At 52.1% G+C, this 18608-nt stretch overlaps 1 protein-coding gene across 1 annotated transcript in view; it reads right to left on the bottom strand.

The window, feature by feature from the left end:
• The window catches only part of WDR90 (WD repeat domain 90), a 49982-nt gene that overhangs the window by 16021 nt on the left and 15353 nt on the right, over positions 1-18608 (bottom strand). The window contains 22 exon segments of the mRNA XM_036392226.1: positions 569-712; positions 1643-1773; positions 2228-2414; positions 2496-2618; positions 3258-3429; positions 4285-4396; positions 6098-6266; positions 6514-6704; positions 7825-7984; positions 8734-8855; positions 9464-9566; positions 10456-10556; positions 11974-12153; positions 12549-12668; positions 13059-13096; positions 13177-13310; positions 13822-13950; positions 14214-14375; positions 14745-14875; positions 16517-16647; positions 17168-17307; positions 18040-18275. Coding sequence (XP_036248119.1) covers positions 569-712; positions 1643-1773; positions 2228-2414; positions 2496-2618; positions 3258-3429; positions 4285-4396; positions 6098-6266; positions 6514-6704; positions 7825-7984; positions 8734-8855; positions 9464-9566; positions 10456-10556; positions 11974-12153; positions 12549-12668; positions 13059-13096; positions 13177-13310; positions 13822-13950; positions 14214-14375; positions 14745-14875; positions 16517-16647; positions 17168-17307; positions 18040-18275 — 3116 coding nt within the window.

Genomic DNA, 18608 nt, shown 5'->3' with positions numbered 1-18608 from the left:
AAAACCACCCATCTCCCTTCTGTCTGCCAATGTCACCTGCACCAGGGACCATCTCCATCCTCTCCAACACAGATCCTCCTGCTTTTCTAGCAGGTGTCCTGCTGCCCAAACCCCTGGGCTGCAGCCAGAGGCTTCTGCCAAGCACCAGGGACACACAGGGCTGAGTACTTGGCTCTGGGAAGCCATCACCACTCTCCTGGCTCAGAGCACTCACACTTCTCAGGAGTGTCAGAATTAGCAGCGCGCTCACAATTAGCTCTCCCTCCTGCACACCGTGCTCACTGCTGCCTGGGCTCTGCTTTGCTGGCACAGGGCTCTCAGCTCTTTGCAGGTGCAGTTTAGGGCTCCCATGCTTAAAGTCAGTGCTGCAGGGCAGTCTGGCCCTGCTGCACTTTCTTTCCACACCCAAGAAGGTGCATTGGCAAGACACTCTGTGAACTGGACTAACAGAGATGCATTCCCTAAGCACACAGTCACTCTCTCAGAGCCCTGTGCCTCCCTCCTCCATCTCTGCTGGTGTCCAGCCTCACACCAGAAGCAGGCAGGGCCTGGCAGGTGCCACACTCACCTCAGGGCCAGCAGGGGCTGGGAAGCTGAGCCAGTCGAGGAGCTCACACTTGTCCTGGAGCCAGTCGGAGCCCCAGACGCTGACACGGCGGTCGGAGCTGGCTGCCAGCCACAGCTCCCCTCCTTCCACCCCGAGCTCGTGGTACTGGGAGCAGAAACACAGCCCTGTCCTTCTGAGCTCCCCTCCTTCCACCCCGAGCTCGTGGTACTGGGAGCAGAAACACAGCCCTGTCCTTCTGAGCTCCCCTCCTTCCACCCCTCCTTCTCGTGGTACTGGGAGCAGAAACACAGCCCTGTCCTTCTGGGGGCACAGAGGCTTTGAAGGAGGGGGACAGTAAAGAGTGGGACAGGACCTCATGGGAACATGGGGATTGTGTTTAGGGGATGAAAGCCAGGATTAACCTCTGTTTGTGGCTGCTCCATCCCTGGAAGTGTCCAAAGCCAGGCTGGACAGGGCTTAGAGCAACCTGGTCTAGTGAGAGGGGTCCCTGCCCATGACAGGGGGCTGGAAATGGATGATTTTTAAGGTCCTTTCCAACCCAAATCCTGGTCTGAACAACTCAGTTCTCTTCCTTGGGACACCCTCTGGATCTGCACATCTCCTAGGGGAGTTATTTCCAATACCACGTGTCCCCTAACAATGTCCTTCACCTCAAAACAAGGAGGATTTCCTCAGTCTCAGATTACCAGGAAACACAGCCTTGCAGTGTAGATGATCTTAAAACCTGAGAGCTTAGGGAAAACTATTCCCATTTCTGCTGTGCAAAGGGAAAAAACTCTCCATGAAGAGCAGGACAAAGGAGGTGTCAAACCATCCCGCTGCTGCACAGCCAAGTCTTCCCAGCTCCACAGAGGAGCCAAAGACCCTTTTTGGGGGGTACAGGGGCTGCAGGCTGACAGCCTGGGCTGCTCCTGAGGGGTGCTGCTCTCCAAGAACCTGTGGCACAGGTTCACGTCACACCTGTGTGCAGGGTGTCAACAACTGCCACCAAAGGTCCCCCTGCAAGCACAGCCTCACTCAGGCTGCAATACATGGAGATTTATTCCACTGAATACTCACTCCTGAGGCTCTCACCTGCTTCCTGGTGCACTGGAGAACAGTGATGGGGGAGCCTTTGTGGTCAGCCAGGACATGGATGGTCATTCCAGTGCGAGGGCTGCTGACAGCCACTATCCCATCCTTGCCCCCTGATAGGATCATTTCCCCTGGTGGCAGAGGAGGGGAAAGAATGGGACACTTCTTGTAGAAGGAAAAAAAGGACAGAGAGAAATATCCAAGGCTATGGGATACCAGTGTCCTGAAACACTGTGAAAGTCTGGGGACATCCCAGTCAAGGGTTGGGTATGATGAGATGTCTCAAACACCCACTACACCTCAATACTGAAGAAGAGCCACAGTAGATCATAAAACAAAGTGTTTGTTGTACCCAAACCTCTTGGCTATCCCAGAGCCAATGCACCTCCCGTGTCCCACACACCATGTGCCCAGCTGGCAGAGTCACCAGAGCTCACTGGGACAAGTTCTGTGGCTCTCCCTGGCCCTGGGGTTTTGGGCAGGTGGCCAGGACAGAGAGCAGCTGGAGGCCAGGGGAAACCCAGGCAGCACCAAGCCACGTTCCCCAAGGTCCCATGTCCCCAGTGTCACCTCAGGCAGCCTCACCATCAGTGGAGTAGGTGACTGCTGTCAGTGCAGCAGCGTGGGGGTGCATTTTCAGCTCCATCTCTGTCCTGGAAACACTGAACACACGGACAGTGCCATCACTGTACCCTGCCACCACGTGCTGGCTCTCACCGGGACGAGGCCACACCCCAACGGGACGAGGCTTCCAGGCCAGGCACTGGCAGCTCTGCAAGGAAATTGGCAGAGACCTGGTGACACAGGGGACACTTCCCTGTGCCAAGAGGAAGGGACTGATGTGAACCCTTACCTGGTTGAGCACCTGGAACTGCACCACCAGCTCGGTGCTGCCCAGAGCCCAGATCCTCACGCTGCCGTCCTCCCCGCACGTGGCACAGTGACTCTCATCAGGACTAAAGCACACCTCAGTCACCTGCTCCAGGGAAAAGGCAGACAGCAGGGCTCTATGGGTGCCACAGCCCAGAGCACATCAGCTGCCCTGCCCCTTCATCCCCAGGATTGTGCTCATGGGACCCACCAGAGGAGAGGGAACGTAAGGGAAGGTGCAGAGCTTTGCTTTTGGGCTAACAGGACAAGAGGAAATGTCCTCCACTTGTACCAGGGAAGATTTAGATTGAATATTAGGAAGAATTTCTTCACAGAAATGGTTGTAAAAGCACTGGCACAGGCTGCTCAGGGCAGTGGTGGAGTCACCATACCCAAGAGTATTCAAAAATATTCACCACACCCAAGAGTGTTCAAAAAATGTGTGGATGTGGCACTTGGGGACATGGTTTAATGGTGAATGTCATGGTGGTGCTGGGTTGGTGCTTGGACTTGATGATCTTAAAGGTCTTTTCCAATCTTATCAATAATTGCAAAGAGTAAACCCAGCCCCAAAGGCAGGACCAGGCACTGTGCACAGTAAACCTAACCCCAAAGGTAGCACCAGGCAAGGTGCACTGCAAGTTGTCATAAAATACCTTCTCTCCCACCATTTGAACCCTTTTTTTCTGTGGCAGAAAGACACCCTGAAGCAACAGCAAAACTCAAAGCAGCCCAGCACCCTGACCTTGTTCTTGTGGCCGCTGATGAGTCGGATGCTGGTGCTCTCCACCCAGTTGATGTACCACAGGGTCCCTGCCGTGGTGCCCACAATCCCCATTTCCAGGGAGTCATCAAAGGCTGCGCTCACAATGGTCCCATCCAGGGTGATCTCATGCTCCAGTAGGACTGAGCCAGACCTGCAGGAAGGCAGGGTGGGAGAAGGACTGGCTCAGATGTTGGAACAGCCACTCTGCCTGCTTTAAATCGAACTTTCTAATGAGCCAGTTCAATGAGGAGCTCCTGTCCATGGAACAGTCCCTGGGAGAGCTGGGCTTGTTCATCCTGGGAGCCCTCAGAGCCCCTTCCAGTGCCTAAAGGGGCTCCAGGAGAGCTGGAGAAGGACTTTGGACAAGAGCCTGGAGTGACAGGACAAGGGAGAGGGGCTTCCCACTGCCAGAGGGCGGGATGGATGTGATATAGGGAAGGAATTCTTTCTGTGAGGGTGAGGAGGCCCCTGGCACAGGTGACCAGAGCAGCTGTGGCTGCCCCTGGATCCTTGGCAGTGTCCAAGGCCAGGCTGGATGGGGCTTGGAGCACCCTGGCTTAGTGAAAAGTGTCCCTGCCCATGGGATGGGGAGGTTGAAACGGGATGGTCTTGAAGGTTCCTTCCCACCCAAACCATTCCATGATTCTGTGGTTTGTACTTCAACCGTGTTTTCACAGGAAAGAAAAAAATAGGGCATGCAATAGCATGAGAGAAGAAACAAAGGCAATGTATTTTCCTTAATCTCCTAAAGAAATTCCTACAAACCACAGACACAAATTTCAGGCATGATAAACACCCACTTCCACTATTAAGAGGGTTCAGCTACCTGTGGCAAAAATTCAGTCAAAAGATCCAGACAGAAAGAATCAGCAGTCACGGGATGGAGAGAAAAAGCTAAGGATGAAGAGCAGCAGGAGCAGCGTGGTTGCACGTGGTGTCTGTCTGCAAAAAGCCACCTCTCAGACAGGTCCTGGGGACTGCCAGCTGAGGGGCCACGAGCTCCTACCTGGCATTGGGCCCTTTCAGCCTCAGCTCCTGCACAGTGCCCACGGACCACAGGCGGATGCGCTTGGTGTTGCTGCCGCTGAGCAGGCGCTGGTGCCGGCACAGCAGCACCCCTGGGGAGGAAGGGCACCTGTCAGTGTGCAGGGCTCCCTGCTGGCTGTCCTGGGGGTAAGGCATGTGTGTATGCTATCTGACAGCTGTCAGAGCTGGGGCAGTTCTCTGCTGTTCATGGGCAGTTTTTTCTTTATCTCTCCCACAGCCAATCCTCCCTGCAGGAGATCTCTGCTGTCCATGGCCACTGAGTGTCCCTGCAGGGCTGATCCAATCCCATCATCCCATGGGGAGATGCTGCACCCAGGGGAGGAGCCAAGCATTCCTACCTGGATCCAATGTGAGCCTGGCACAGCACAGCAGCCTTTGCCCAGTGCATTGCCAGAGGAGCAGCTTCTGCTGCCCTGCATGGCCAGAGGGAGCCCAGGCCCATCTCCAGCAGCCCTGGAGCTGCAGAGGAAAACTCCCCCCTTGTGCAGGATCCCTGCTCCAGCAGAGCCACAGCTGGCACTGCAGGAGGGCTGAGCCCCCATGGGATGGGGCTGTGCCACCCCCTGACACACAGGGGACAGGGCATGGTCTCACTCTGTCACTGGTTTGTTTTCTGGGTTTTTTTTTTTGTACTATTGCATTTGTATTTTTTAATTTTCCTAGTAAAGAACTGTTACTCCTATTCCCATATCTTTGCCTGAGAGCCCCTTAATTAAAAAATTATGATAATTCAGTGGGGGGGGGCTTACATTTTCCCCTTCAAGGAAGGCTCCTGCCTTTCTCAGCAGACACCTGGCTTTTCAAACCAAGATGTGGGAATCGGAAAAACAGAAACTTCCACAGATACTGAAAGGTTTGATTTGCAGCCTTGGGAGAAGCTTGGATTGATGTAAAAATACAGTACACAGACATTAGGTAGAAAATTCAGAAACTTATGTTTCTATAGTTGTAAGTAAGAAACTGTATGGGTAAGATGGTGAAGGGTTTATAGTGTAGCAATGTAATAGTATGGAGTAGGTTGGGAGTTTAGAAGTTGTAATAGAAGCATCTGTGTGCATGTGAGACAGAAGCCCATTGGACAAAATATCTGCAATGCAGTAGAAGTAAGTAAAGGTGATAGGTTAGAAAAGCAAAATAAACCCTGTGGCAACTATCCATTGGGTTAGAAAGATCTATATTGCCTTGTAACAAAGAACTTGTGACTACTTTGTGCTATGGCCAACTGCCTGCTCCTCTAAAATCTCACAGCCTCTGAGACTGATGTTTGTCTGAGCAATGAATCGTTCTTAGCCCAACAATGGTCCCATCCCTTTATTACAGGTGGTGACAATGATATCCTGTCATCATTCCAAGGGTGCTCCTCACAGCCACTTGGGCAGCAAAGTGGGAGGGCTCTACAGCCCAGCACTGTTTTACAGACCAGAGCTGTGGGTGCTTTGGCACAGGCTGCCCAGAGCAGTGGTGGAGTCACCATGCCTAGAGGACCCAAACAGATTGTGGATGTGGTGCTCACAGACATGGTTTAACGCTGGACCTGGCAGTGCTGGGTTAGTGGTTGGACCTGATGATCTTAGAGATCTTTTCCAACATTAATGATTCTATAAAGCCCTCAGGAAACCCAGGAGCCTGAGGAAACCCAGATCCATTGCCACCCCACACATCTTGCATCCAACACAGCAAAGTGGTTTCCAAGCACAGCTGAAATGGGAAGTCTGTGAGCTCAGGGCTCCTTTCCCAACACATTCCCCTTTCAGCCCTGGCACTGCACCCACCGATCTCGCCCTCGTCAGCCTCCCACGTCATGAAGCAGGAATTGGTCTCTGTGTCCCACACACAGATCTGGCCTGAGTTGGTCCCACTGTAAAGGAGAGCCTCAGCACCATAACAGAGAGATGTCAGCTCCACCAGCCCCAGCACATCCGGGGCAGGGGCACGATGAACCTGCCAGAGCACAAAAACCAGCAATGTCAAAGGCAATGAACATGCTCAGATGCATCAGGAGAAAAAAACATCTTCCTCCCCTCAATTCCTGCAGTTAATGCCTCAAATACAACCAAAAGCTGTTTGTGCACAGTCAATATCATGTCACTAAGAGAAATCATCAGCTCTCACAGAGCTCTCACCGGGGGCTTGGAAAATAAGTCAGAGATACTGAAAATAAATCTTAAAAGGTAAAAGGAAGGTTTACCTTGAGTCTGACAGCAGCTTCCTGCTGCTCCAACACCCAGAATGTCACAGCTCCCCTGCCCACACAGGCAAGGTCTTGGTGAGAGAAAGGGCTAAAAGCCACATCGTGGAGAGGCTCTGAGATACAAGTGGACAGCACGAGCTCATAGGTGTGGGTGCTCCACAGAGCCATGGTCTGGTCACTGTAGTCCCCTAAGGAGAAAGGGAAAGGCAGTAGGAAGAACTCTGCTGCCTCAGGATGCTCACAAGCATCCACACAGCACACTCACATCAACTGTGCCACCCCTCATCCAGCTGTTGGGAGACAGACAGAACTGACCCAGCACTTCACCCTGGAGATTGTAGCAAAGCTGTGCTGGCAGTGGAGTCACTTGGAGCAGTCAGGGCTGGGACTGAGCAGGCAGAGCAATGTCAGAGCAGTTTCCCCATCCTTGGGAGTCTCTGCACACCTTGGGAATGCCCCACACAAACTCTCCAGTGAGCTGGGCACTCAGGGCTAACCCTGTCTTGACAAAGAACGGGATGTCACCTTTGCCAAGGTCCCAGCTGAGGTGGGAGCTGACCTCCATGGAAGCCATCACAGCTGGGTGGCAGCAGAAGGCATTGGCCTCAGTGATGGCAAAACTCCCAAGCTTTCAGAGAGCTCAGGAGGACAGTGCTCTCCTGTTGCCTTTCCCAGGCTTCACAAGCTCTGTGGGGACTTTCAGCTTTTCCCTCCCCTGCAGCTCAGACCAGAGCTGGAGGAGGAGAGCTCCTCTCCCACACTGCTCCCTGAAGAGCACAAAGCTCCCTTTCTCTCCAGCAAAGCCTGCTTTCCTTTCCAAAGGCAGCCTCACCAGCCTGGAGGGAGTGTATTGCCTGCTCCACAGGTCCCCTCTCATGCAAAACAAGAGCTTCCTAATTGCATGTTGTCCTTTAAATGTCCCCTGTCTGAGCAAAACAGACAGCTTGAGCATCCATCCTGTGCTGGCATGGCTGCCTGGCAGGAGGCTCACAGTTGGGAGCCTGGCTACTTCTGTCCAAGTCCATCTAGGCAGCAATAACAAGTCCAGAAGAAGGCTTTTCCCTCTGCACACTATAAATAGTAACCACAAGCCATTTACAGGGGGTCTAAGAAGCACCAGTGAGTCAGGAGAAGAAAGCTGTAACTGCTGCATTCCCTGCTGTCCCAAGGGTACCACAGAACAGCTTCCTACCCACGAGCCTGCTGCACATCTGGCAGATGTTTGGTGCTCACAGCACCCTCCTGCCATGGGCTGTCTGCTCTGGGGTGCAGCCCTGCCCCCACAGCTGCTGTGACAGGAGTGCTCACCGATGGTGACAAGGAATCTGTCATCCCAGGAGAATGCCATGGCTTGCACTTGTGTCTCGTGGTGGAACAGCTCTGCTGTGCAGGCCCCATCCTGGGTGCTCCAGATGCAGATCTGACAGTGGGAGTCTCCATCCTTCTGCCCTGAGGCAGAGGCAAGAACCTAACACAACAATGTGTAAGTAATTAGAGAATGTGTAATTAGAGAATGCTCGTTAGCCTTAACGGTTTTTTCAGTTATCCCACATTAAAGGGATGTAGCTGGCAAATGGAGAATTCAGTGAGAAACAACAATTCAGCTGATGGCAGGAGGGAAAGGCAGCATCACCCAGAGGAAGAGAACAGCCTTTACAGAATCACTGAGGTTGGGAAAGATCTCCAAGATCATCAAGTCCAAGCAGTGACTGATCCCCACTTTGTCACCCAGCCCAGGGCATGGAGTGCCACATCCAGCTCCTCCTTGGACACCTCCAGGGATGGGGACTTCACCACTCCTGGGCAGCCCCTTCTAATGCCTGACCACTCTTTCCATGGAGAAGTTCTTCCTGATGTCCAGCCTGAACTTCCCCTGACACAACTTGAGGCCATTCCCTCTCATCCTGTCCCTGTTCCCTGGGAGCAGACCCTGACCCCTGCCAGCTGTCCCCTCCTGTCAGGAGTTGTGCAGAGCCAGAAGGTGCCCCCTGAGCCTCCTTTTCTGCACATCAGACTTGTGCTCCAGCCCCTTCCCCAGCTCTGTTCCCTTTTCTGGACATTCTCCAGCCCACACTGAGCCAGCACAACAGAGAGCTGACTCCCAAACAATCTCCATAGCCTCCAGGCAGAAGGAGGAACAACAAATGGGATTTTAGGCTGTGGGACCGCAAAGTGGCAGGGACGAGCCCTGGCCTGGGGCAGAGCAGCCCCTCCCACCTGGGCGTGGTGGCTGAGGGTGAGAGTGGAGATCTCCTCGGCGTGGCCCAGCCAGTGGCTCTGCGAGCCCGAGTGCAGGTCTTCAACCACAATGACGCAGCCACAGGAGTAGGCGAAGAAGCCTGGCAGAGGAGGGGGAGGAGAGGGGATGTTTTCATGGAAAGGCTGCACATACAGCCCCCACCACAGCCCACGTGGAAAATTCTATGATTCATTAATACGTAAAAGCTGACTCTTTGATGCAGAGCAGCAGCAGCAGGTTGGGAGCGGGGATGAAATCTCACTTTCCCTAACCTGAGTGAAGCAGAGCTGCTGGCCACCATTCCAGCTGGAGAAAGGAGGCAGGATGGGCTTTGTGAGCTCTCCTCCTGCTCTGTCCACTCAACAGCTGGAGCCTGAATCTGCCTCACCAACTAAAGCTTGCAAACAGCAAAGAGCTACTGGATTTTACCAACACAAAGAAGTTCTGTGTTCAAGCAAAGATCCCAATCCAACAGTCAGATCATAACTTCACTCAGTACACAGCCCTAGAATCACAGAATAGAATCATACATGGGTTGGAAGGGACCTTAAAGCTTCCTTCCACCCCTTGCCATGGGCAGGGACATCTTCCATTATCCCAGGCTGCTCCCAGTCCTGTCCAACCTGGCATTGGGCACTTCAGGGATTCAGGGGCAGCCACAGCTTCTCTGGCAACACATCCCAGCACTGCAGAGCATTCCCAGTGTACCTGTATCTGGGTTCCACACCATATTCCCTCTGCCATTCCCATTGTAGCCGATCACTGCTTTCAGCTTCAGCACCTCACTGCCCGCTGGAGGAGACAAGAAACTCTGCAAGAAAAACAGACACTGGCTTAAAATAATCTCTGGAAGAATGGTCTGGTCAGATGCATCAACACCCACACAGGAAAAAGTGAGTGTCCTCAAACACATCCCACACAGATCCATGCCAACACTCACACAATTCCATAACGGAAGAGACAAATAACATTCTATAACAAAAGAGACCCTGCCCCAGCACAGCCAGGCACAGATGCTTTCAGATAAGGCACAAAACAGGCTGGCAGCAAATGCCCAGCCGAGGAGCAGCTGCTAATCCTGCTGGGAAAGAGTTTCACGGGTTTGGCTGACTTGGGATGCAGATATTTCAACAGGAAGAGAACTGGGAGAAAAACGCTGCCAGGTGGAGGGACAGAGGAGAGGGTTGGGGGTGAAATCTGGATGTAGATGTTCTCCCAGCACTAGCAGCAGAGCTTAGGGAAGGGCTGAGTTAAGTTTCTGTTTTATCCCTGCTGTGTTTGTTAACAGAGCAGGAGCTGTGCTGTGTCTCTCCTCACTACGCTCCATGGATTTGCCTTCCCCAGGCTGCTCTGCCAGTGCAGCTGCTCGCAAATATGGGAGCACAATGAATCACTCCATTGCTCACTCGTCTTTCACTCTCAATAGCACATGCCATTTCCACTCCTTTTGAATAAAAATGTATGCAGATTTGGGCAACACAAAAAGAGTTGAGCACAAATCACTTTTTACTAGTCTGGGAAGAGTTACATGTAGAGGAGAACAGGGAACTAACATTAGGATTTCTGTGCTGAACATCAGCCCTGGGGTAGAGTTCCTAAATTGCTTTCCAACAGAGAACAAAATGGAAACAATTTGGAAAATGCACCTACCCCAGCCCCAAAATGCCTGTTCTCCACCTGGTAACCAGCACAACTCTCACCTGGGGGAGCACTGATGCCTTGAAGCGAGGAGTGAAATGCCGGTAGGAATCTGGGCGGATGCAACACTGGGACTTGGGAGTTCTGGTTCCCTTCCTGGGCTCTGCCACACAAAGGAGAAAATGGTACCTATGAGATGCTGCTCCTGGGAAGGCTTTGGGAGCAGCACCCAGGCTGTGGCTTGCTTATATTCATGTGCTGTGCACGTGTGAACACACACGAGGCAAAAAGCAAACTGCAGTGTCAGATGTGTGACACATATACATAAATGCATACACATTTACATATGTGTGACACATATATATATGCTAAGTGGGAAGGGACCCACAAGGATCATGAGTCCAACCCCTGGCCCTGCACAGACACCCCAACAGTCCCACCCTGTACCTCAGAGCATCATCCCAGCGTTCCTGGAGCTCTGGCAGCCATGCCCTCTCCCTGGGGAGATTGTTCAATCAATGCCCAGCACCCTCTGGGGGAAGAACCTTCTCCTCATCTCCAGCCTGACCCTCCCTGACAGCTCCAGCCATTCCCCGGAGTTCTCAGTTCCTTTCCCACTTGTAGCAATGTAACTGAACAACTTAGACCACAGTGTGCACCAGCCATTTCACTTGTAACTGTTCTTACCAGAATTTTCTCAAAGCTCTCTAAAATTCAAAGTTACTAAGATATAAACTGTATTAAAATAAGAAAGAAGAAGCTAAAAAACCGAATTCCAAGACCACAAGAAAGAGATAACAAAGAACTGTAAACCACCTAAACTATAACCAATCTCACATATTCTTAAAAGTACATACAAAACACATAGATAAACAAAAACAGCACTAAAAATACGTAATCAGTAGAGTTGGAATATATAAGTACTTAATGTAAACAACAAACAACTTCTACTTAATCATATTAATTAGTTATCCAAGAATTCTAAATTTCCCACACCACACTGCAAGCAGCCTAAGGACAGCCACACCTCATGCTCTGGGATGCCTGTGAAGCCACGAGCCCCACAGCTCCAGCACTGTCACAGGAGCACTGGGGGCAGTTTTATCCTGAGGCTTTCCAACAAGTCCTGCAGGGGCTGAGCACTGGCAGCTGCCTGCTCCTGGCAGGCTGCCACACACCACTGCAGCTCCCAGGCTGTGCAGCTATTAATAGAGCCATTGGGAGCTTTAATTGCAGCTGGATTTAATGGGACGTGCCACTCAGAGATGATACTGGCTCCAGGCTGAAGGCAGGCTTCTGGTGTGCCCAGAAGCAGCAGTAGGGAAAGAGCCAGAAAAACGAGCAGTTTTAGGGATCAAAGTGAGCCTCCCTCAATACTGAGTGCCCTTGGAAGGTCATGGCCAAGAGAAAACTCCTAAGGAACACATTGCAGCCTTTTACCTCACAGCTCAGAGCACATGTCTGGGTCTCTCTGCCCCAGAATAATAATAATAATCATGTTCTTTCTTTGGTTTTGGGGGATAGACCAGCTGCCATGCAGGCCTGCAGCTCTGTACAAACTGGCAATTCCCCCGATTTACCGTTTGCTGTTTTCTCAGGAGACCTCGAGCTGTCCTGCCTCACTTTGGGCCTCACAACAGGCTCCTCATTCCCATCTGATTCCACCACAATGACTGAGGCATCTCTGTGCTCATTTGTCACCTTCCTGCAGCTGTCTGGCAGTTCTGCTTCCTCCTCCCTGTCCGACTCAGAGGAAATACCTGGGGAGAGAAATCAGTGGGAAGATGCAGCCACCCATGTCCTTCAGGACCACTTCACGTGTGCCTGACCCTTTGACTTCTGGCAGTGTCACTCCCCTGCTCTGTGGAACAGCTCAGCTGTTAGGCTGGAGGGCAAAGCAGACAATTCCTATAGGAATGACCAACAAGGTGTTTAGCACAGTCAGAGAGGCTGTGCCAGCACCTCAGTATGTGGAGGAGAGCAGAGGATAAAGGGGTGCTGAACCCCAGTCAAGCCCAGCTTAGGGGAAGGAATTGCAGACTGGTCTGCCAGAAGGGGTCACAGGTAGGGATGGCTCCAAGGATGCTGCTGAAATAGGCAAGTTTTTCCTAAAACAAGGTTAATTTTTCCCTTTTTTGCAAGGAGTTCCTCTTACTTTGAAACCCTGCTGGGTGGACAGAGCTGATATCCAGACACGGTGGGGAGGACAGCAATGGAAGAGGCACTGTCTGCCGAGGGGTCTCAGAGCCATCCTTGGGCTTCTCAGAGCTGCTGTCTGGGAAAGAAAAGGGCTTGGTGTCACTTCCTTCAGCCCATGTTCCTCTCATCCTTCTGGATGGTGACACCTCAGCTTTCCAGCTTCCATAGAGCCACTTCTCTGTGTTTTAAGAAAGAGAGGGACAGAGAGAGAAAGAAGACAGAGGAGATGGAGGCAGAGAAAGACAGAAGGCAAAAGCTGAAAATCTACCAGAAAGCCCAGAGTGGCTCTGCTCAGAACATCCCCACCTAGGCAGACTGAGGAGTGCTGTCAATTAATTTGAGATTGTCCTTCAAGGCTAATTAGCTGGTTTGCCCCCCACTACATGACCCCCTCAGGGAAGGAACCATCCCCCCAAATCCCTCTGGAAAAGCTGCCAGCACAACTCATGGGAAGAGGCAAACTCACCTGAGCTCAGCACCAGAGTGGACGCAGGGGAACGAGCCCTGGGAAGGGGAGGAGACTGGAGTCACACAGGGATGGGGCACGGACAGGGGACACAGACAGGCACTGCCAGCACCATTACCTGCCTGGGGATGCCTTGACTGGAGGTGGAGCTAGGAAATCCCAGAGGAAGATGGCATCCCCAATGCTGATGACGTGCTCTTGGTTTGGGGTGAAGGCGACCTGGTGCACGGGCTCTGAGTGCCCAATGAACACCTGGGAGAGAGCAGGCCTTGAATCCCCATCACCACCTGTCCTGTCAGGATGGGGTCACTCCACTCTGTCCTGCCCAGCCAGGGTCTACAGGCCTCAGCAGAAGGTCCAGAAGAGGATCTATCATACCTACAGTTCTCACACCTGTGGGCTGATCAACCCAGGGCTGACCTCCAACACACTCGGGGAAGGAAGCAAAAGCTGAAGAGTCCAAAATCTTATCCTATCTCTGAAGCTTTGGGTGAACCATTTTCCTCCCCATTTTCTCTCTCTGTCCCTAACACAGAGCTATCACCTACCTCTGTCCATTGCAGAGGCTCTCACTGGGGTGCTCTGGCAGCCCCAGCCTGTGCCCACTGCCGGGCACTGTTACAGTGTGGGATCCAGGCTGCATTTCTCTGCTGGGCAAACTGGGACGGGGGTCACTGGGCCAGGTCATACAGAGCCCATTTGCTGCTCTCTGGGGATTCAGCAATGCAGCACCACCCCCTTCTCCCCCCTGGGTGGGCAGTACCTGGAAGTTGATGTTGAAGCGCATCCCGTAGTCCCACACTTTGATGACCTTGTCACCAGCAGTGAGCAGGTACTGGCCATCCTTGCTCAGTGCCAAGGAGGAACAGCTCAGCTTGTGCACAGGGGACACCTGAGGACAAGAAATGGCACCAGCAGCCTTAGCTGAGCTGGTTTATATCCTTATTTACACTTCAGCAAGAGACAGTGTGGAAAACAAGGACAAGCTCAGGCTCACCCTGAGCACGAGCACACTGGGACAGCTGCAGGCTTCTCACTTGTGTTTCTCTGAAGCCTGTGAGCTCCAGGAGGTGTTTTCTCTCATTTAACCTCCCAGAGAGACAAGAAGTGCCCAGCCCCCAGAGGAAACCTGGTGGATGAATTTCAGTGTCCTACCTCTCGCACCAGCCGTCCGGTTTTTGCATCAAGCACAAGGATTTTATTGGAAGAAGTGGATACCAGGAGCTCTCCCTGAAGCACAGGACCAAAGCAGACCTTCACTGCAGAGTCCAAGATGGTGCTGTGCAGGTCCAGGATGCTGATGTCCACCCTCAGCAGCTGTGGAACAAAAAGCCACTGAAGAACCACTGCAGGAGCCTCAGGATTGCTCCCGTGCTCCTAACACAAAGCTATGGAGCCCCCTGGACCCTTCCCTTCCCACTTAATGAGGGGCTGCAGGTGCAGACAATGCCCAGGAGAGCAGGTCAAGAGAGAGGTGAGAGCTGACAGCCTCCACAGCACCTCCCAAATTATCTTTCTAGCAGAGAATGAAGGCACAGGAGAAGAAACCTTGAATTTGTTATTTCTGTCTCACAGAAGGGAAAACAGGGAGCTCACTGTCAGCCCTGATCCAGCTCCCTGGCTGCTGCCTGTGGGGTTTCCAGGAGACAGCCCTGTCCCCAGGAGTGAGGGGACTCTGCTGGGTACCTCATCGAGTGAGCAGGCCTCCATCACTGTCACCACGTACTTGGAGGGCCCCACGAAGGCCAGCAGGCGACTGTCCCCACTGACCACCAGAGTGTCCACGCCACTGCCAGCATCCTGGGCCACCACATTGCCTGGGGGACACAGCAAGACAGTGAGGAGCAGCAAAGCCCACTATGATGGTGCTGCTCAGCAGCAGCTGCAGCTTCTCCTGCAGCTTGAGAAAAAAGCAACCTGTGCTGTAGGAGACACTACAAATTTTATTTACACACCCAGAATGTGCAGTGAAGCACCTCAAAAACAAGGTTGAGATGCACAGCTTGTTGCCTGAGTGAACATGCAGTGTTTTCAAGGAGAGCAGAACAAAGTCGAAGGAATAAAATTGATTTTAGGGCTTATTTTGTAGGGTTACAAGAGGCTGTGATGAGGAGCTCTGTGAGATCTCAGCTGCAGCCTGGGTGTCTGAACCCAGAGTAGAATGAGGTCAGTGCTCAACACCACCACAGTGATGTCAGTCCACAGGGCAGAGAGAGCCAGAGGTCTGAAAATCACAGAAATTACAGCAATTCTCTGTATTTATTCCATGACCATAATTCCACTGTTCTGTCCCTGGAACGTGACCAGGCAGCAAACACAGCTTCAGAGCAGAGGCACCATGTGAAGGTCCAGCTGCAGCACTGACACCAAACCTGGGTGATTTTAGATGAATTCCCTGATTCCTTCAACCCCTGTTTCTTATCCTGCACACCTCCTGGGGCAGGTTCCTCCTCTTTGTGCAGTATTACACTGTATAAAAATCAGAGTTCCCTTTCCCTGCTCAAGCTTGTGCTGTCACAACTCATTTCCAAAGTGTACATTAAATGTGACACTAATTTTTCCAAACTGCCTTGCCCCTGCCTTGCCTCCAGCTCTCCACCAGCTCCATTCACCAGCACAGAGCAGCTCTGCTGCAGGCAGGATTAGGGCAACAATCCACTTCAAACAAATTAAATTGCACATGTACAGAATGGAAAGAGTCAGGGCTTGGGCATGGATAAATCTCTGTGACCCCAGCACATTAATGAAATCATCAGACCAGCAGGATGAGAGGCTTTGAACAGGTAGGGGAGTGCTGGCAATCACTGGAGTTTGCTCACACAGAAGGTACAAACAGAAATCACAGAATCACTGAGGTTGGGAAAGCCCTCTAAGATCATCAAATCCACTAAAACGTGTCCCCAGGTGCCACATCCGCATCTGTTAAATCCTTGCAGGGATGGTGACTCCACCACTGCCCTGGGCAGCTGTGCCAGTGCCTGACCACCCTTCCAATGAAGAAATTTTCCCATGATCAAATCTAAACCTCCCCATGGCACAGCTTGGGGCCATTTCCCCTTGTCCTGTCCCTGTTCCCTGGGAGCAGAGCCCGACCCCCCGGCTGTCCCCTCCTGTCAGGAGCTGTGCAGAGCCACAAGGTCCCCCCTGAGCCTCCTTTTCTCCAGGCTGAGCCCTTTCCCAGCTCCCTCAGCCTCTCCTGGTGCTCCAGCCCCTCCCCAGCTCTGTTCCCCTCTCTGGACAAGCTCCAGCCCCTCAGTGTCTGTCTTGTGATGGGCCCAGAACTGCCCCCAGGACTGGAGGTGCCTCAGCAATGCCCAGAGCAGGGGGAAATGCCAAAGCTCAGAAGGTTCATTGGGAAATATCACTCCAAGCAGACTGAGCTTGGGCTGGCTCTGGTGTCAGGATGTCTGTGCTAATACAGAAAAAGAAGAAAGGCAATCCCAACCCCAGAGTCTTACCTAGGACTCTCAGAACCTGGATTGTCTGTGCCACAAGTCTGTACAGAGCCAGAGTTCCCTGCAAGCAGGAGCTGAACATGAAATTGCCATCTGGAGAGAAGGTCAGCCCGGTGACCGCGGTGCGGTGCTGCCTGAAAGGGGGCAGAAAACATGGAAAAAGGGAAGAGAAGAAGGAATCACAGACAGAGGGAACAGTGGTGATGTTGAGTGTAACATAGTGAAGAACCCAAGAGGCTAAATTAACCAGGAACAGAGCAGGACCCTGCTGTGCTCACCCCTGTAGCAGCCCAGGACAAGCAACACTGACTTGTCAGAAAACCAAGCAGTGAGTTCAGGCTCCAGCCTGGATGGAACCTGCTCCTTCTCCCTTTGGAGCATCCTCCAAACCCCACACTGAGGCTCACAAGGGCTCCCTGCCCAGCTGCTCTCTAGGACAAGCTCTTTCCTACTGCTGTCCACTGGGAAGTCACAATGAAAGCCCTCATGGCTTTCACAGCTTGGACTTTCACCACCCGGAGCCTCGGCACAGTGGGATCTGCCCCAAGCCCACCCAGCTGGGACCTGAGGCTTGTGGAGCTCCATGAGTGTCACTGTGGCTGTCTCATCACCAGGACACCCAGTCAGACTCCGTGGAGCTCCCACTTCACTCACTTGTGCTCCAGCAGGAGGTCAGAGGCAGCCAGGTTGAAGATCCTCACCACCCCACTGTCAAAGCCACAGGCCAGCATCTTCCAGAAGGGGTGGAAGGCCACAGTACAGGGAGTTTCCTCTGCAGCTGAGAAGTCATACAGCTGCAGGGAAGAGACACCACAGGCATGAAGCTGGAGAGGACTGGAGCTGCAGCTGGACCCAACAACTGATCAGCCTCACATCTGCACCATGAGCATGTCCCTGCTCCTGCCTGGATGGATCCAAGACCCACTGAAGTCCTGGGTCTTTGGGCACTCAGATAAAGCCCTTGGATGTTAAGGTTTGTGCTAAAAAGTAATCTTCAAAAGACTGAGGAAAGGGAAATAGTTGTGTCCAACAATACATCATTATCGGTGATATTTTTGCCTGACATCTGGGAGGAATGAAGAGGAGGACTTTATCTTATTAGAAGGTTAATTAATCACTTTATTATACTATATTATTTTATATTATATTACACTATATTACATTAAACTGAATTTATACAAGTATTTAACTCAACTCAACTGCTTAGAATTTTGTGACTGTCTGCTGACCAACAGTCTGCACACACACTTGGCCCTGACAGGCCAAGGAAACAAACCACCATCACTTTGGGTAAACAATTCTATTTTGTATTTTACTTTGGCATAACACAGGAGCAGCCAATGAGATAAGAATTGTTTTCATCATTCTTTTCTCTACTTCTCTCAGGTTCAGAGAATGTGAATTCCACAACCTCAGAACCCTGTACTTCCAAAGGGTCTCTTGCCCGTGGTTACCCCTCACACTTCAGGGAGGGTTCCTGAACTGTGGGGCTTTGATAGACACCCCCTGCCTCTTGTGTCACCCACCTGCTGCCTGGAGGCGAGGTCCCACACTCGGATGGTGCTGTCCTGGGACACTGTTGCCATCTGCTCCCCCGTGCCCTGCAGGGAGAAGCCCAGCACGGAGCCCCCGTGGGAGCGCATCACCGTGTTGTAGTCCCGGGCCTGCACATCCAGGTAGCCCAGGCTCCCAGCAGCTGTCGTGGACAGGACTTTGTGGCCATCTGGGCTGATGCAGACAGAACTCACTGAAGCCTCATGCTCTGGGGAAAGATACAGGAGTCAATTAATCCACTGGGAAAGGAGCAGCTGGAACACAGCTACAGACCTGTGGCAGTGTTCACAGGGGGCTTAAGATGAGGGAAGAGACAAGGATCTGACTCCATGTTTCAGAAGGCTGATTTATTATTTTATGATATATATTATATTAAAACTATACAAAAAGAATAGAAGAAAGGATTTCATCAGAAGGCTGGCTAAGAATAGAAAAGGAATGATAACAAAAGCTTGTGACTGACCAAGACAGTCCAGACAGCTGGACTGTGATTGGCCATTAATTAGAAACAGGCAACATGGACCAATCCCAGATCCACCTG

The sequence above is a fragment of the Molothrus ater genome, chromosome 16 (genome assembly GCF_012460135.2).
Source record: "Molothrus ater isolate BHLD 08-10-18 breed brown headed cowbird chromosome 16, BPBGC_Mater_1.1, whole genome shotgun sequence".
NCBI lineage: Eukaryota > Metazoa > Chordata > Aves > Passeriformes > Icteridae > Molothrus > Molothrus ater.
This window is presented reverse-complemented; position numbering and strand designations above follow the sequence as displayed.